General features: G+C 46.7%; 1 protein-coding gene across 9 annotated transcripts in view; it reads right to left on the minus strand.

Moving 5' to 3' along the window:
• Positions 1-19,335, minus strand: part of ESYT3 (extended synaptotagmin 3) — a 56,866-nt gene that overhangs the window by 33,022 nt on the left and 4,509 nt on the right. For 8 of the 9 annotated variants that reach the window (XR_001597651.2, XM_016151182.2, XM_016151183.2 and 5 more), the window contains exons 2-3: positions 5,140-5,181; positions 2,861-2,995 (exon numbers count right to left, since the gene is read on the minus strand). Coding sequence is in view for 8 of the 9 variants with exons in the window: in XM_016151182.2 (XP_016006668.2) it covers positions 2,861-2,995; positions 5,140-5,181 (177 nt within the window). In the remaining variant the exon portion in view is untranslated. Of the gene's footprint in view, positions 1-2,860; positions 2,996-5,139; positions 5,182-5,589; positions 10,108-19,335 lie in introns of those variants that run through there. The other variant, XM_016151187.2, reaches the window with a different exon arrangement.

Raw genomic sequence — 19,335 nt, forward strand, 5'->3', positions numbered from 1 at the left:
TTTGATCGGTGCTGGCAGATAAGTAGGAGTCGCCCACCAAGGGCGAGGGGAGAGGGCAGCATTGGCGGAGGGACCTCACTCTAGGCGTTCAAGAGCCTCACCCCAGGGCCGCCATCCCCAGCCCCTGCGGCCCCCAGGCTGAGCTCCAAGGTAGTTTTTCTTACTCCCTCTGCCTACACTCTTCTCTTTTCCTCCTATGGTGTGGCGTTGGAGTGGGGTCTGTTCATTATTTATCAAAAATCAAAAATAAATTTAATTTGACTTTGAGTTAGTGATACATATGCTGAAGTAGTTGGGACGGGTGAAATTTATGAATGTCTGGAATTTGGTCTGAAATTTAGTCCAGAGGGTTAGAGGCATGGGTATGTACTAAAGCAAATGCAGCATAAGGTTAAAAATCAGGATCGACTGTACAATCCAGATGGTTCACTGCATAATTCTCTCAATTTTTGTGTTTGTTTGAAATTTACCACAATAACATAGTGGAGAAAAAATTAAATCAACCATACTAAAGATTCTGTTATCTTTCTATTCCTCCCATAGAAAGTGTATTTACAAATGCATTCTAACATGAAAAAGTCACCAAAGAGCAAGGAGCCAAAAATGCAAAGAAAAAAGTACTATAGGGACATGTTGAGCAGTAAATTATAGAGTTTTCCAGGGTATATGATACGCGTGATACGTTAAACATAACTTTCTGTAATTTATTTTCTCATTCTCATATTTAGTTAATATTCATTTTGTTCTAATTTACATTCTTTTTCAGAAGGCCCCCAGAATTATAGAGGCTTTGGGCCATACGGCACCGGACTCATCCCTGGCCTCATCCCTGGCCTCCAGGGCCTTGACATTAAAGACCCAGAAAAGCCAGTGGAAGCCTGGGGGTGGGGACACTGAGTCCCACAGCCTGGAGGCTGCTGCTTCGAAGCTGGGGGGCTGGCCTGCGGGCACCTGTGAAAGCTCAGCCAGCCCCAAGACCCCCATCGGCAGAGACTGGTCCTGAGGAAGGCTGCCCACCACAGAGATGAGGGAGAACCATCCTGTGAGAATCTGTTCTGTGCCAGGCAGGGTGGCCCTGGCCCAGGGCTCACAGGCAGGCAAGGGGCCCGAGGCTGGAATCTGACCTCCACTGGCCCTCTTGCCCAGGTGCCCACTGTAAGCAATACTCACACGGCCACACAGAGCGGCCCTGAGGCCAGGACTGTCTGTCCCACCTCACGACCACCCTTAGATGTGGGTCCTTTCCTTTTAAAGACAGGGAAACGGAAGCTCAGAGAGGCTAAGTCACTGGTCCAAGGTGACCACGGCATAGAGGGGCGTTGGGCATGGACGCAGGAATCCCAGGGAGATGGGAACCCTCATGGGCATGAAGAAGAGCTGAGTACACCGGTCCTGGCCAAGCCCAGGAAGGTCACTGAGGAGTCCTCTGTGATGCCCACAGAGAAGAAGAGGGGAGAGGAGCCAGGAGAGAAAGGGCTTTAAATACCAGGACCAGGAGTCAGGTATTTTTCCTGTAGAGCATCTGGTCAGCCTGCAGGTCCCCTGCCAGGTTCTTCTGATGTGATAAAAAATCATCCCTCAGGATCAGCCATCTCTAGACCTGCTTCTGCTGCCATCAAGGGACTGCTTTCCAGCAATGCCACATCCCACAGGCACCGGATGAGTGGCCTTGCTGAGCAGGCTCTGCTATAAACACAGCAGACTGCAGGCTGCCTGGCTCTTAGCCTGTTGAATTCCTGAAATGCCAACTCAGACATCACCCCCTCCTGGAAGTCTTCCCTGATTGCCACAGCTCCCACACACCCACTCCTGAATTCACACATTCCTCTACCACTGTGCATACACTGCCATGTTGCCATCCACCAGTGTATGCATCTGCTTCTACAACAGGACAGTGACCTCCCTGAAGGCAGGGCACAGCCACGCCCAACTCTGTCTGTGGTGCCTCGCACACAGCCATGCTCAGTAAGTCATACATTAATGAAACAGGGAATAAATAAATGAACCAACAGACAAGCTGGTCCTGGCAGAATCCGAGTGGCATGAACCAGAATCTCCAGGGCTCAGGCACGCCTGACCCACCCCCACTTGGGGGGCTGGCGGTTCCAAGCTGGGCACGTGCTCTGGGGCTGGCAGATAGCTCTCGGCAGATGGGGCTGCATTCGGACACCTGCTTGTTCCAGAGCAGACCGGATGCCAACGCCTTTGGTTTGCCAGGTGAGGGACACCGCAGCAGTACTCTCTGCCTGGCGGATGCATTTCCAGCTAACCAAAGTAAGACTCACATCAGGGGGCACCTTGGGGCGAGTGGAATAGGGCAAAGGGGTAGAATCAGAAGCACAGACTAGGATAGGGACATGCTCTAGAATATGTATGTTAAACAGAAACTTCTGTTAACCTGGGTCGCCTACTATCTTCACGCGACTAGCCTGGGCTGGTGACACTGATGGCCAGAATCGATCAATTAGTAGAGACTCACACACTGCCTTGAGGCACTATCTCACTCCTGAGATAGTGTGTTCTCCCCAGTGATGCCTGAGGGTAGCAAGCAGGAACTTGTACATCTTTGTACCTGGCTGTCTCCCTCCACGGGGCTAGTTTTCAAACTTTGAATTAGAGACATGGAATTGTTCCCTACCTCTCCTCTTTGCTCTCTGAGCCAGGCTTCCTTAGAGCCTGCAGAGACGCTGCTGGGCCCGGAGTAAGGGGCTGTCCTGAGCCCCAGGGGCTGGAAAGTGCAGATGGGGGCCTGCCCTGAGGCCCAGTGATCTTTCAGATCAGGTGAGTGACCGGAGCAGGGACAGGATAGAGAAAAGACTGTACAACAAGCCCAGGCTGCGCTTTCTGAGACAGCACTGACCTTCTGTCCAAAGTAGAGCTTGGTGAAGGTGAGGGTCCTCAGGCAAACGCTCTTCTCCCGAATCTTGGGCTCGAGTTTCTCCCGGAACTTGTTTTCCATAATCATGCTTAGGAAGGGCCAGGTCTGAGAGATGATCTGCGAGGACAGGAAGAGGCTCTCTGGTGGTGGTCGGATCTGTGTCCCCAGCCCAGACCCTGGCTGACGCTTTTAGGCCTAGGAGCATGACCATCTCTGTTCTAATCTCAGCCCTTGCTAAAATCTAACTTGAAATTTCACTTAGAAAATTGAACATTCGAATTTTGTATGTTAAGAATAGTTTTAAATATATTTAAATATATGCATATAAGGGCCATGGGACCCTTACGCTGCAGCACCCATCTGCCTGCCTGCCTGCCAGCCCGCCCCTCTACCCACCTATCCACCTGTCCGTCCCTCAAACATCGGATAACTACAGCAGTGGTTCTCACTCTTGTGCCGGCAGGGGAACCCCCAAGATTTGGTGCCATTTGCAGAGCACCATGAAATAGTCATTCACTAAAGCTAACATTCTGAAGACCTTTATTTCTGCGTTAAAACATGAATTATCTAACTCTACGGTGAGGTACGAACATGAAGTAGCGGAGGTTTAAGAAAAAACATCACAGAAGAGAACTTAAATTGTTTTCTGGGAATTTGATTTTTTTTTCTAGCAATCAGAAAAGGCCACTTTCCACTGACTCGTGGAGCTGGTCTGGGAGCCAAACGCAGGGCCTGAGAGAGGAAGGGTGGCAGAGAGATGGGGCCTGAAGGCAGGAGCTGGTGATCAGAGGAGGGTGTGAGGGAGGGCTAGCAGCTGAGAGGGTCTGTTTGGGGCAAAGGCTTCTTCCTTTTCTGTCAGTCAGTCTTGGGCCTCGGTTTAAAGATATGCCTTCCGCTTTCCAAACAGGTAACTGGAGAAGGCTGGAGGCATGACGTTTCAGGGCTTTCTGGTCCCCATCTCTCCCAGGGGCTCTCTATGAGCTGGTCCCATCTCCCCATCTTGCTGCTTTGTCATTGGCTAAGTGCCTCTTGAGTACAAAGCTCCCTGGAACTTAGATGGTGCCCTACTATGTGGTTTGTCTATACAGCTGTTTCCCTACCTGAGCCCTGAACTGAGGGCAGGAGCCCCATCCCAACAATGGTCACATACCCAGCAGCTTGTGTGGGCCCGTGGTGTGGTACACAAAAGCCATCATGCATGCAGGGCCCGTGAACCAGCTGACACACATGCAGGGAGCACGTTACTTTGGGGGCACAGCACAAGGTCTGTCCCGGAGGCCCTGGGCCTGCGTTAATCCACAGAAATCTGATCGCTCTTGAGGTAACAATCTACTTCCTCCAAATTTTACCCAGAGGCAGGGAACAGATTTTGATCCACTTGTCAATGACATTTCGGGTAATGTGAGAATAGCAACCTTAGATCAAAAACCATCAGGAAGTCTTTTCAAATATCTAACCTAAGTCATTCCTACTCTGGGCTAAGCCTCTATCCAGAACAGAGGCAAGCCTTGTGTTAGAGAAAGTACTGAGGAAACTAGAGGGGGGTTGCAGGACCCTTCACATTTAGGGACAGGTTTGGGCAGATGAGGTAGTGGCCAGACTCTGACGCCTCATCTGTAAGGTGGGGAGCAGACGTGGTGTCTCAGAGCCCAGCCCGGGGAGTTCCCCTGCGTGATCCAACCGCAATCATAAGGATGATGACAGCTATCCCAGCGCCGACGATGTGCCAGGCACTGCATTAATTACCTCATTAATCCTCACAACAACCCCAAGGGCAGGGGCCATAATTATTCCCATTGCACAGAGGACGGAACCAGCTCTGAGAGGTTAGGCAACCTGCCCAAGGTTGCACAGCCAGCGCTGGGGGATCTGGGCTGGGAACCAGGCAAACGCAGTGGCAGCTGTGGAATCACCACCTTCCTCTCTGAGGATGCGCACATCTGGGCCTAGGGGGCCACTGGAGGCTGCACTGTTCTCTCTAGTCTCTGTATTTTCTAACTTTTCTGCTGCAGCCACGTGTTACCGTCACAGTTTAAAAAATTGTTGTTGCTTTTTTTCCCCAAAGAAAATAAAGTCATCCTCTGGCGCTGAGAAGAACCCGAGGGTGGTAAAGGCAAGAGGCAGGCAGACAAGCGGCAGCAGCGAGGGCCTTCCCCACGTGCGGTCCTGGCCCCCATCCCTGCGGGTGCCTCAGCCCAGGGCAGCAGGGGGAGGACCAGGCCTGGAGTGAGGCCAGCCCCGCGAGGCCACGCTCACCTTACCTTGTTGGCCCACTCCACGCGCTCCACATCTGGAAAGTGGATCTAGGGAACAGAAGCCCCAAGGGGAAGTTAGACTTGAGACCTTCGTGCCCCGAGCGAGCCCGGCAGTGCTCCCAACCTCGCCGAGCACCCCAACCTCGCGCCTGGCCTGCGACTCAGTGGGGGCCCTGTCCTCAAGGAGCTTACCTATCTGGCTAGAAATAACCAGAGGACGCCCACGTGCAACAGTGACACTGACAAGGCAGAGGACGCCGGCAACGGCGTGGAGGTGCGCTGTGGGCCCCTCTCCCGGCCTGTGCAAATAAGCTCCGCCTTCCGGGAAGAAGCTCAGAACCCCAACTCAGGCCCTCCTCCCCAGGGTGATACTGAGTTTGCTCCTGGCAAATTCCATCCCCATTATTCCTTTTAATGGCAGAAGTAAATATTATGCAGAAAAATTAGAGCATGTACCTAAGCTAAAGAGAAAACATTTTATCAGAGAACGCCACCCAGTAACGACTGCTGCTTAACAGGTTGATGCATTCCTTCCCGTCTTTTCCAGAAACAAGTAGGTGTAGTTCTCACAGAACTTGAAGTCACTGTGTTTTGTAGCCTGCTTTTTTTCACCTAACAGTCTATTATGATTCTGCTGACTCTGAAGTCAACTGTTGCCAATTTGAAAAGCCAAAGAGACCATCCTGTTGTTTTCATTGGCAACTGGGAGCATGGGTACCTGGGGTGGGGGCGGGGGGCTCCCCAGCTCCCAGGAGCTCAGCCCAAGCCTCACCCCTTCCCCAGCAGGGAGGCCCCTCAGGCTAGGTCCTATAGCGAAGCATCCTCCAGGTCACAGCCCCCAACCAGTGAGGCTGAGTGAGTCCTGCAATATCTGTGGGAGAGGGGGGGTGTCCCCAAGGTGAACTGATAATACTGTTGGCTAAACACTGTGTGACATGACATGAGGGGGTTTAACACCCTCCCCATAAGAATCTTGGTTTCCAAATATGTCTGCTGAGCTTCTCGTCTCCCCCATCTCCAGCCTCCCGAGGCTTTCTGGGATAGACAGAGGGGAAAGAGGGTACACGGTGCCTATCGTCTGGCACAAAACATGGGCCAGTAAAATGTCAGCAATGGCCATCACTGTCACCATGCCCCAAGGGCCCTGAGCAGGAGGCCAGCTCCAGGTCAGATTCATGGTGGGCCTGAGACCTCCCAAGGTTGAGAAAGGGCCTTCCCTTCCCATCTGGGGACTCAGAGGCTCACTGTCCAGGGACTGGGTAGATGTGTCCATGCAACTCACACAAATCTAGGGCACTCCCACCAAGCACCAGGCCCTGGGCCAGCCCCAGGAGGCCCTGAAGGCCCAAACACAGACCCTGGAGGAGACCACTCACCCAGAAGGAAAGTCAAAGGAAGGGCAGAACAATTGGATTCTCTCGGGAACACAGTTTTTAACAGCTTGAGAGGCAGAAGAGCCTGGTGCTTCTGAGACTCCTGGGACAGCATGCCCCTTCCCAGCTCACTTCCCCAGTTCTGGGCAGTGGCCCACGCTAACTTGGAGAAGGCTCTACTATTCCCAGGTGCTGAAGGAACACTGCCTGGTTCCCAGAGGGGGAGCTGACCCAGCCCATAGGGAACAGACAGGAATGTTGTGGGAAGTGGACAGGAGCTGGGGTCAGGCCATCCAGTCAGCTGGAGAGAAGCAGCCTGCTCACCACATGCTCCCTGCAGCTGCCCTGAGTCACGTCTCAAGATGGGTACCAGGCAAGTAGAAGGTGAGACCCTTTCACTTCTCCCTATCACACCGCCCAGCACTAAAGTGAAAACTTCTGCACACGGCCTGGACAGGGGCCTCATCTCCCAGAATTCCGCCCCCTCACCTTTTGGTACAGCCACTGGGACCTTTTCTAGTCCCCACAAAGGCCTGCACATACCCTGGGTCTGAAACACACTTCTCTACTCCCCTTTGATTCATCACCATCTTAGTCTCTACTTCTTCCAGGCAGCCTTTCCAGATCTGTCAAGTACTGGATGTGTGTCCCCATTACACGTCTGATAATTGTCCATTGCAGCATTTAACACACCTTATTAGAGTTTCTTGGTCTTACTGCCTGCCTCCTTACTAGACTGGAAGCACTGGTGAGCTGACTCAGCCTTGTCCCCTATTAGTGCCCGTCCCTGGCAAATGAATGTCGTAATAAATATTTATGGAATGAATGAATGTATGAATGAATGCAAGGTTCTTGCCTTCGAGGAGCACCCAGGCTGGTGAAGGAAGCAGGAAATTCAGACCATTCCAGGATATGATAAGAACCAAGGCAGGGGGAGGGGGACATCACAGAGGAGAGTTTGGTTACAGCTGGGCTCTCACTGACACCTCTGCTTCTCTTCTGCCCAGACCTGCTGGCTGGACCCCTCACTCTCCTCCTTCCATCCCAACCGCTGCACTTCCCATCCTCCCCAGAGCACACTTTGTGGGCACACCCCTCGCCCCTAAGGTTCCACACCCCAGGAGCTGAGCAGTTCTCCAACTTGGCAGGTCCCACCCTGGCCACAACTTGGGAGCTAGTCAAAGATTCCTGAGCTGCCTCACACCTCCTGAATCAAGAGTGTATCAGGGTGGGGCCCTCCATTTTATTTTTAACAAGCTCCTGGCATGATGCTAGAGTTCAGAGAGTTATCGATGAACAGCCCAATCCATACTCACCCTGAGAGCAAAGACAGCAACAGAATGCCAGGTCCCACACTGATTAAGTTTTCGTGGTCTCTCTGGCCATCCATGCCTGTATTTAAAGCTGGTTGCTAAGAGATTCCTCCAGACAGCGAGCCTGAACCCCCTGAGAGAGCAGCAATTCGGACCAAGAAAATAAGAGACCATCAAGTCGCCCCATTCTGCCTGACTCTCAGCTCCTGCCATTGCTCCCCAGGTTACTAATACAAGAGCTGAGCACCTGCTTTCTGCCCCTTAAAGAAGTCCTGGACCAGGGAATTAAATCAGAGAAACTGACACCTATGGAGCAACTCCTCATGTCCAATGCTTCCTCAGTCTGACTCAGACACATTAGCCTATTCTTCCATTATCATTAGTCTTTTTTGGATCTTTCCCTACTCCCATTATTCTATGTTTGTATCTATTGGCTTTATATTTTAGCTTCTCCATTTAGGTCTTTGATCTGTCTGGAATTGTTTATAGAAGGTAAGATAAGCATATAATTTCATTTCTTCCCACAGTCTAAGGCAACTTTCTAACATCACATACAAAAAAAAAAAAAAATGAAGGAAGTTCATCTTTCCTCTTAACTTGTGAAGCTACGTCACTCACAAATCAGCTACTCATGTGTTTCTGCACTTGGTGTTGAACTCCATGATCTGTTTGCCTGTTCTTGTGCCAGTATCATGCTTTTTAATTACTATGGCTTTGCAATATCACCTGGGGTAGAGCGAGTTTGTCTTTTTACCTTTTTCAAACTGATTTAGAAAATAAGTGTTTATACTTCCATATGAATCTTAGAATCATCTTGTTGATCTTCAAAAAAAATCCACCTGGAATTTTGATTGTTCTATTTTAAAATTTATAATTTGTGGGAGAACTGACATTTCTACAATATTAAGTTTTACATCCATAAACAGAATATTTCCCTTTATTGTTCACATTAGATCGTATTCACATAGGATCATAAACTGTTTTCTATTAAAATCCTGTGCTTTTTTTGTTAGATTACTTTGTGGGTTTTGTGGTTATTAAAAATTTCATTTTCGGGATGACTTTGTTGAAATCTGTTACCAGTTCATTGGTTTGATTGTGCATTGATTCTGATTATTTACATACATTGGTAATCTCCAAATAGCAATTTTTGTCTTTTGCTCCCTGTCTTTATCCTTGTTTCTCTTGTGTGACTTCATTGGCCAGGACCTCTGGTACTACACTGAGCAGGCAGCAGTGGCGATAGAGGTCACCTCTATCTTCTAACCTTGAAGGGAAGTTTCTACATTAAGCATGATTTTTGCTGTAGACATTTAGAGGACAGCCTCTACCAGGTTGAGGAAGTTCTTCTCAATCCCTACCTTTCCAAGAGCTTTCATTATAAATGGGTATTGAACTATATTCAATATTTTCTCATATCTATTGAGATTATCATGTTATTTTTTTCCCCTTTCATTCGTGAATGTGGTCAACTTAACTGATGTTTCTTTTTAAAGCAGAACTACCTCAGGTTCCTGGAGTAAACACCACTTGATGTAATATACTTAACCAGCCTGATATTTCACTGAGTTTTATACACTCATGAGTCAAAATGGTACCTATGACTTTTGTTCTTATACAAGTCATATCTGGTTTTGGTATAAAGATTTTACAATAAATCATAAAATGAATGAGACAGCTTTCTTTGTCCTACTCTTTTTCTGAAATAATTTGTAAATATAGAAATTATCTGATCCGTGAAGTTTAGTGTATCTTACCTGTAAGACCATCTTAGCCTGAGGCTTTTGAGTGGTAAGTTACCATTTCTCTCTTTAGAGAACAGTGTGGTCAAGTTCTCCTTATCTCTTATTGTGATAATTTTGGCATTTATATTTTTCTAGACATATTTACTTCACCTAGGTTTCCAAATGTATTGACATATAGTTGTTTATATTATTTTAAATCTGTTGTATCTTTGTTCCTTTTTCATTCCATATTTTATTTTCATTTTTCTTATTTTCTTCATGATCAAACTTTGACATTAAACTAATCAGACCTATTTTATATGTTAAAATTACATGGGAAGCATTGTAAAATAAGAAAAATTGTTAATATAGATATATACGTATAATAAAAATTTCTAAAAATTACATAAAATTCTGAAAATTCTGACATGTCTTGGTATAATCCCAACTTAGTCTTTTTCTGTCTCTGAAAGTTATAAATCTTATTTATGTCTTTGCAATGTAAACACCCAGGAACTAACCAAAATACGGCCCACAGAGACTGAAGGAAAAAAAAGCCTTATTAAAATAGAGACTACTATATAAGTTCCGTTGCCAAAATTTGTAAAGGAGCTATGGTTTGGTTTTGTTTTTATAGAAAATAATAATAAAATGAAATAACTTAATGAGAAACAGGATGTATGTTTTCAGAAGAAGAAGGTATGGAATGTGAAGATGCATTTTTGTTGAGGGAAAAAGAAATGTGTGTGTTTTTTAATAAGGAAATATATAAAGAACATAGTTTTTTGTTGTTTTGTAAAGGAAGAAAAAAGGAAAATAATTTGTCCTGGAGTAAGGTGATCATTTCAAAATAAGGAAAAAAAAGGTAGGACAAATACTAAAAGGTGTATGGAAGTTACAGAAGTTTTGTGCATGTTGCAGAAGGTTTGTGGAAGTTCCAAAAGGTTCATGGAGAAGGGATCTTGAGGAAAAATTCATATATGATCAAACTAAATCTTTTTCTAAACTAAATCTTTAAATCTTTTTCTCATCCATTTCCTTTCCCTATCCTCCACCTTCCGCATTTGAAGGAATGGAAAGCTAAGTCAATTACATGATTTATATGAATGTGTGTGAACTCTCACTAAATCTTTACCAGGACCATTTTTAAGTCTTTTATCATTTACAATTATTTGTTTTACTCTGAACAAAAAGATCAAGATCAACAAGAATTAATAACAGGATAAATAAACTGATAATTATAATTTTCATGATTTTTTATATCAAATATTACTGGGTTTTTACCTTTTTTCCAGATATAAAATATCTTTTTCTTCTCTTAAGCTATCCATGACCTACAATTTGGTAAGTTATACCTTTGTATGCAGAATTAAAGCATTTATCTTTTCTTTCCTACCAAATCCCTCCAAAATTTCAGGTACTCAACTAATCCATGTATAACTGAATTTAAAGGTATTGACTCTTAAATTCATGGTTCCTAATTTAAAGAAAGCTCTTACACCTAACTGAACTGCTAAACTAACAGAGGATTTGAAATTTTAAATTATTAGAAAGAGAAAACTACATCTTTGTAGATGACTAAACCAAGATTTTGAACCAAGATGGTATAATCTATAATCTTTTCTTTATTTTAGGTCCTTCCTATCTCACGAATAATATGAGAAGCCAAGCACTGATAATATATAGCTCTCGTTTCCTTTCTCCTCTTAATTTCTGACTAGAAAAATAACTCAACATTGGGTATCATCTTTAAACCTACTTCACAGGTCAAAACGTGCAACTGGTTACACACACAGTCAAGGATATTCAATGCCTGATGATGTCAGTCCCAATGAATTATCAGATTTGAAAAAAAAACTTTTCCCTTGAGCAGGTATTAGAACCACTACCACAAAAGTCATCCAGGAAAAATCTTTAAATCCCCTTAAATATACTAGATAATAAAATCCCTTTTGACCATTACCTAACCGAACAGGTGGGGTTTACTACTGTTCATACCTCTTGTTGTACTTGGACAAAATACCTCCGATAAAGATAAAGCTAGATAAAATCTAGGCAAACCAAATAATTAAATATGTATCCGCCGATGCCTTGTGGTTCTTTAATTTCTTTAGCTGACTACCCTTAGTTATGGCCTCCTAGTTCAAATCTACTCTTCAAATTGGACTTGGCATTTGTTATTACAGAAATTTTTGCTATTGTAAAACTTTGTAATTTTTTAAAATATCTTGATGACATGAAGACACCACTCTGACAATAGTCTCGACATTTTGGGATTAATGGATCATGAAGGCCCAGAAGATTTCACATGAGAAACCTCAAGAAACTGCAGGAAATGTTTGCCCTTAAAGAAAAATGATGGTAAAGTCTTTCTTGTTCTGGTGCTCTTGTTTCCCAATAATCGATCAGCAATGCTTTGAAGGAAAGACCTTGATCAAAAGGAGGAAATGGAAAATAATAATAATAAATCGAGCCAGAGCTGCCATCCCAGAGGAATTGCCTTGCATGTCTTTTGCCTCTAACCCTTGGAATTTTAAAACAGGGCAAAATCACCTTTGGACTGGGCCTACAGCAACATTATGCCCCAAAAAACTTTGCAAAGATAACAACATGAAAGTAGATGTTATGACTACTGGAATGAAAATTAAAAACATTTAGAATTAGTCACTATGTTAACTTATCTGCACCAATAGAAAGGCCTCCCTTCTGTAGAAGCGATGGTCCCCTTTCCCTTTCTCATAAATACCCTTTGCCTTTGTCTCCTAATCGGAGTATTATTTGGGCTTCTGCCTGAATCGGTGCTTCCCAAAGAGCTATTCTTTAATCTCAAATAAATGCTTGTTGCCTCTCATTTTGAAAGGACATTTGTTTTTAGGTTAACAAGCTCCATTTTGCAGATCAGGAAACTGAGGCTCAGAGAGGTCACTTACAACCACCAGCAGCTGTGGAGTGCTGGAGCTGAGACCCAGACCCAGGGCTGTCTGTCTGTGCATTTCCACCCAACCCCACTCATTCCTCTTCTCTGCATACCACTAGGTTTTCCTCTCAGATAGACAATCTAATTTAGCAGAGAACTGCCCTCACTGGCCCTGAATCCTTACTTGTCGGCCATGCTTTACAGCTTACATAGAGCTTTCCATATACACATTTGACCCTCCTCATGCTGTATAAGGTGGACAGCAAAAATGCAATTATCCCCATTTTACAGATAAGAGGTTCAGAAACTAGTATGCACCTGCCAAGATCACCCAGGTGACCAGAACCTAGATCTTCTCACCTGCATATGATTTGAGATCAGACTTTAAATCTTTTTCTCATCCATTTCCTTTCCCTATCCTCCACCTTCAGCATTTGAAGCCCATTTCTTAGTGTTTTATTAACGTACTCCTTGTTTATATAACATTCCACGTTTGTTAACCTCAGTTTTCTCATCCACAAGATGGGTACAATACTGCCAACCACACAGAGTTCCTGAGAAGACGAAATGAGATTATGCATGTAGGGTGCTCAGTACTCATCCTGGCTCAGAGTAAATGCTCCAGAAGTGGTGACTGTTGGAAGTTCTACAGACCCTGAAGGTACAAACACTTTGACACCTTTGACCTGAGGTACCTGCCAAGAACAAGGTCACCTGGGCTGCATATCCATTTCCATCTGACCCAAAGCCAGAAAATTCTCTACCGAGTCTCCCAGTGCCTGCAGTTCTGCACTTTGGGAGACCACTGAAACTGGAGAAGAGAAAACGAGAGGATAACACAGAGATAGTGGTCGATGCCGCAGGGGAAGGACCATAGCTGATTGTTGTTTCCCTGGCCTCCTCTGAGGGATCTGTGTCCCCCGGGTAAAGACAGCCAGCCGGGCCGGGCCCAGGGCCTGTGAGGCACCCGTGAGACACCCCCATGGGGTGGGGCGGACGCTCCATAGGGCAGCATGGAAGAGCCCCAATCAGAACCTCTGTCTTGTCTTTTCTTCTCTAGGCAAACAAAGGAAAGGCAGAAAACGAAGACAGGTGGCTCACTCTCAGACTGCCCGAAAGTCAATGAGCTTTTGTTCCAACTCCCCATGAGGCTGGGAGTATCTGGGATTAGCAAGGGTGGAGGCACCACACCACCTGGCAGTGCAGAGGGCTGGACTCAGGCAGTGGTTCTCGAACTTTTCTATACAAACCACCACCTGGAGAGCTCAGTTAAAACGTGGACTCCTAATCAGGGCCTTGAAGCATGTGATTTAAGACTGGGCAGGGCCTCAAAACATTCATCTTTAACAAGCTCCCCAGGTTGTTTCAATTGTGGTAGTGGAGGGTGTAGAAGAATGAGTACACGGACCTGCTTTGGCCCTGCAAGCAGGTGGCTCCTGCGTACCCTGGGGTTCTGGACTAGGGCTCCAAAGTCACACCATGAGCCACCAGCTATCACTCCTGGAAGGAAACCGAATTCTTACCAGTGGCCTACAGACCTCAATTCTTTTACAAAGGGGTGTCATTTGCACCTCCAAGAACACGGGGAAGCAAGAGCTAGCAGTTGAAAAACACAATGTCGGGATTCCGCCTGGCTCTGGGCATAGTCTTTTCCCCTAAGAGCCTAAGAGTGAAGCCACCCCCACCCACGTCTGCTTTCCGCAGACAGGCAACCCCAGCAGGAGCGCAGCTAGGGGGCTGGAGGAGCAGGGTCTCATCCTGACTCACTTCCTTAAGACTCGGGTTTCTCAGGACCGAAAGAAATGAGGCTGTTAAGGCCTGTGCTGCCCAGATCTATAACCGAGAGAGAATGAACACGAATCCAAACTCAGCACTTATAGCAAGGTTCCTCCCCACAGAAACATGAATAGTATTCTGACTGATACATTACAGGTATGATTATTTCCCCAAAAGCAGGCCTGGAAAATTGCTAAGTTCCCAGGCCCATGGTCAAGTCACCAGATCTTAAATGTCAGCTACTCACCCTGCAGTCCCCCCCTTGGAGAAATTTAAATAGAGCTTCGACCCTCATCTGAGGCCTCCCTAAGCTCACACACCTCTTGCTGTTAGTGTACTTGGGCCTAAGCCTCCCAGGTAAAGTGGGATATTTTAATGACAGCATTTGCAGACATTGTCACAGAAGTGGCAGTAATGAGTGCTCAAAGAGGAGAGAGAGATTGTAAACCAAAATCAAGTCTAAGTCAGAGTTCCAGGCTAGCAGAGGCCAAGGAGGCCCTCATCAGTGCTCCATCTTTAGGTGGTTATGTGCTTTATTTCTCAACCCTTTAGAAAAAATGATTCCATAGCAGTGAGGAAATGGACCCAGAGTGATGGTTATATCCCAGCAGGGCAGGGGCCCAGGCAAGGCCTGCAGATGGGTGCCTATTTAGGGGTTCCTCCTCTACCAAAAAATGGTCCTTGATTTCATTCACTTTTCTCCCACAGCCTTTGTCCCTTTTACCCGCCCTCCGTTCTTGAGAGGTAAACATTCAACCATGAAAACTGCTTTTAAATCTGCCCACTCTTCTGTTTAAAATTGCCCTGCTCAAAGTGCTTTAAGGGGAATCATTGATTTTCCAACTGGAAATTCTGGCTAGCTTTGTTCTGGAATCCACAACATGCCCAGCCTGCAAGCTGGCCTAAGTCAGCAGGCCCCAGCTGAAGGACAACTGAGCAGATAAAACCACGAAGGCATTCATCAGTGACAAGGACAGGTACCTGTCACTCTTTGCTGAGGAATAAGGGCTTGGAGCAGACAGGGACTGCCCTGAGCTATCCATAGAGTCATTTTTTTCAAAGAGACCCGAGTATAACGGTTAAGTTGTCAGAGTTCCACGATCCAGTTTGGTCATGCCTAGCAGTTAAAAAACTTATCCTCATGCATATCGAACTAGTAAAAAGGCCAAAAAAAAAAAAATTAATACTCAGTGCTGATAAGGCCACAGTGAAGTAGGAACAAGAGTCTTTAAAATGTTCATAAGCTTGATATATCAGTTTAACGTGTAAAAATCTATAGCAAGGAACTTGAGAAACATGGACTGAGGATTATATACAGACATTTACTTTAGCATTCATGCAATAATTTTTACTGAACCTATTAGGTACTGGGCACTCAGCGAGGAGCAGAGGGTACAGAGATGAACAAGAAACATGTCTTGCTTTAAAAAAGCATTCGGTCTAGAGGAAAAGTCAGACATAAAAACGGGTGCAAATCAGCATGGGAAGTGGAGTAACAGAGACAAGCTCAGGGTACCGTGGGAGCCTGCAGAGAACAGCCCTAGAGCAGGTGCATGAGCTTGGACATGAAGGAAGAGGCAAGGCAGCCAGACTGGCAGATTAGGAGACAGTCCAGACCTAGGAAACTCCACCCACCTCAGCTAGCCATATGAATAGGAAATAATGAAATAATCAGTAGTTATTAGAGAAATAGCTAAGAAACTTATAGTATATTCATATTAAGGATATTATAGTCCTTAAACATGTTTTTGGAGAATGTAACAATGTTAAGAATACAAAAAAAAAATAAGGAAAAAAGCAGTTTTTTATAAAACTGCTTTCATATATATTTTCTACACAGAGGAGGTACACCCAAACATAATGATGTCTCTTTGGGTGGAGGGACCGTAAATTCTTATCTTAATTCTTACTTTTAAGCCATTTCCAAATATTCTATAATGGGAATAGTTTTACTTTTATAACCTGAAAAACCAGATTTTTAACCAGTTTATAACCAGTTCCTTAAAAACATAAACAAACACAGATGGGCAAAGGAAGGGAGCCAATGACTCTAGGGTCTTGAAACACCCTACATCCTGGAGACGTTTCCTTGGCTTTTTACTGGGTGTTTTGAGGACCCGTGACTCTCAGCACACTGGGAAGGAACTTTTGGGGCAGGAGCAGCTGCCCTGTGTTCCCACAGAGTGGGCTATCCGGACCTGGGCTCTGACTTCCAGTGTGGCCAGAAGGAGCCAAGTCTCAGACCCTTGGCGTGAGATTACAGGGTGTATAAAGAGAATGGGGTCGTGTCCCTTTAATAGTTCCCACAGGAAAAACATCATAACATTCTCCTCACTATTTTCAGTGTAGGAGGAGGAGGAAAAGAGAAATCACTTTCCTCAAGCACAGGTGGACCCTTTCGGGCTATCAGCTGTAGGTTGTCTGAGATTTAAAAATCCCTGGAACTCTGCCAGGAGAAGTGACTCTGAATGAAAGAAGGGGGAAGTGGGGAGGCTAGGCCCCGGTCCCCTGCTCCTCTGTGTAGCTGGGTTGTGGCCTTCACAACCCTCAGGGGGCAGCTTACACCTCCCAGTGGCTCCCCCAGTCACTGGGGACATTCCCACAGAGATGCCGTCTCTGCCTGCTGTCACGGCTCTGGGCCAGGAGGCCAATGGAAGCTGGTGATCAGCTCTCTACACCTTTCTGACCACTGAAGAGGGGGCCACGACAGAGGAGAAGGACAGCGTCTGTCCCACTCTTGGCCCTGATTCTCCCCCACCAGGTGACCTCCCAATTACTAAGTTTCTCAGGTAGTTGGCTTGGAGAAATGGCTGCTGTGGGCACGCCTATCCCAGAAAGATTCGGCTCCTTGTAAATCAAGCAACGGGTAGTCTCATGTGGGCTTGGTTATCAGAAATTATTGTCCAGAATCTGATGAGTTCAAGTGACCAGCCCTGTGGAAAATTTTGGGTTCACAGTGCCTCAACCCTTACTGCAGTCAGCAACACCAAAGTGCCACTTCCTCTGAGGAGGCTACCTGGACCACTTCCTGCCTGGGTTAGATCCCCTCCCCCAGGCTTTCTCAGAACCTTGCACTGCCTCCTTGTAGGACTGATCACCCCATGATCAGAAAACTCAGAAAAGGTTGTTCTCAAGGTTCCGAACCCTCATCTAGCCTGGAAGTTCCTTGAGGGCAGGTACCACACGTCCCTCATGTTGTGCGGCACTGTGACCGACACACTGCAAGTCCTTGGGAGATGTTTGCCAACTGAGTAAAGGATGCCTAAGATCCCTGTGCTGGGCTTGGAGGAAGGGAGGGAGGCCTACATTCTGTCCCTCTATTACCCAGTCCTGGCCCAGGACATGATAAGTCCATGAAGCATCACTAAGACATGGGGCAAAGACCCAAGGGGCATGACTAAAACCTGACATGCCTTTTCTTTCCTGAGGACAAGTCTGACTCCAAGCCATATGAATGACCTCACAAGGCTGCAGGGACCTCATGAGTAAGAAGTCCCCCAATTTCAAGTGACCTACAACCAGTTCTGATATTTAAAACTAGGTTCCACACACTGGCTCCAAGAATTGAGCTTTGTGATTTAATTTGAGAGTACTCAGACTAGCTCACAACTGTCATTGCATTTACTTCCCCTAATTAACAAATTATCAGTACAAGACAGATGGTGAGAGCCTGAGCCCTAGAGGATTGTGGCTCCACCCACAAAAGGAATGTCTCTCAGCCCCAGGAAAGCAAAGCACCCAGCCCTGATTGTCATCCTGAATGGCTGGCATGGAGGCTTAGAGGGGACCATCCTAGGGGACTATCCCAGGGGACTAGCATCCCAGGGATGCTGCTGTGAGCCTTGGCGTGCTCACTGTTTTGGGGTACTGGTTCACCTTTCAGGGGGCATCCCCTGGTCATACCCAGTTACGTGGTAGGTAGGAAAGGTTGGGGAACAGGGTCCTGTGGTCAGGGGACACGAGAGGAATGCCAACTGGGGGCTGATTAATCATGGCAGCTGAAAAGGTTGTAGGACATCTCCAAATACCTTGTTATTTCCTGAGAGGAATGAGGGATCCAGAGAAGACAAGGAACCTTCTCAAGGTCCGCAAGTGAATGAGCAAAGGCTCCAAGTCCGGATCTGCCGTCTCATCGCATCAGCACCCGCACACCAGCAGATACACAGGGTTAATTGTTCCTAACGAGGCTGCCAACTGATTGCTGTCCACTGGCAGGAGAGCTAGCCCGGCCAGACGGAGACCACAGACAAAATGCAAGGCTTTCTGACAATCTCTTCCCGTCTCCACCCAGTTTCAGGCCCTCATCCTCTAACACCTCTCACCTGACCTGGAGCTGGAGCCAGGTGAGGCTCCCACCAAGCTTCCCTTCTCACATCAGGCCACTCGTGGCAGAGGCTAAACAAATATCTGACAAACCAATCAGCCACCTGAGCACTGGTCAAGGGCTCGATGAATTACCATCAACGCAAAAAGCAGCAAAGGGCCGCCCAGTGCACGAATCCAGGAGTGCGACCTGCAGGGCTTCCAGCAGAGCCCTGCCATGGGAGGTAAAATGCAATGCAGCAACAAAGGTTTTCCCCAGGAGGGTCTTGAGCTCCGAGCATGGAGGAGTGGTGCTGAAAATCGTAAAGGAAGTGGTTTCTGGAGCTGGAATTCCGTGAACTCACAAGATAGTGCCAGGCAGAGCCCGGTGCCACAGAATGGAGTCTCCACACACACCTCCTACTTGCTCCACCCTCTGTGGTCACCCTGCTTCAGAAAGACAAGTTTACTGCCTGGACACTTAGGAATGAGGTTCATATTAGGAAAAGGTAGAGTTAGGAGGCCTGGGAAATCGAGAATACAGCAGCGGCCCCCACTGAGCCCTCACTTGTGCCTTGCTCTGAACGAGCAGTTTTGCAGACACTCAACTCACCACAACTGTGTGTGGAAACAGCCTCGGAGGCCTGCAGCTAGATGAGCGGTGAGTTGTGGTTCCACCCGCTCTGTAGCATCAAGGGCTCTATTTTGTTACTGTGCTGTCCCCACAGTCCCCAGTCTTGGCAGGGAGGGATGACTGAAGGGGCTCTTAATACCTCCGAAAACATACCTAAAAACTG

This window comes from Rousettus aegyptiacus, unplaced genomic scaffold (genome assembly GCF_014176215.1).
Source record: "Rousettus aegyptiacus isolate mRouAeg1 unplaced genomic scaffold, mRouAeg1.p scaffold_m13_p_4, whole genome shotgun sequence".
Lineage (NCBI taxonomy): Eukaryota > Metazoa > Chordata > Mammalia > Chiroptera > Pteropodidae > Rousettus > Rousettus aegyptiacus.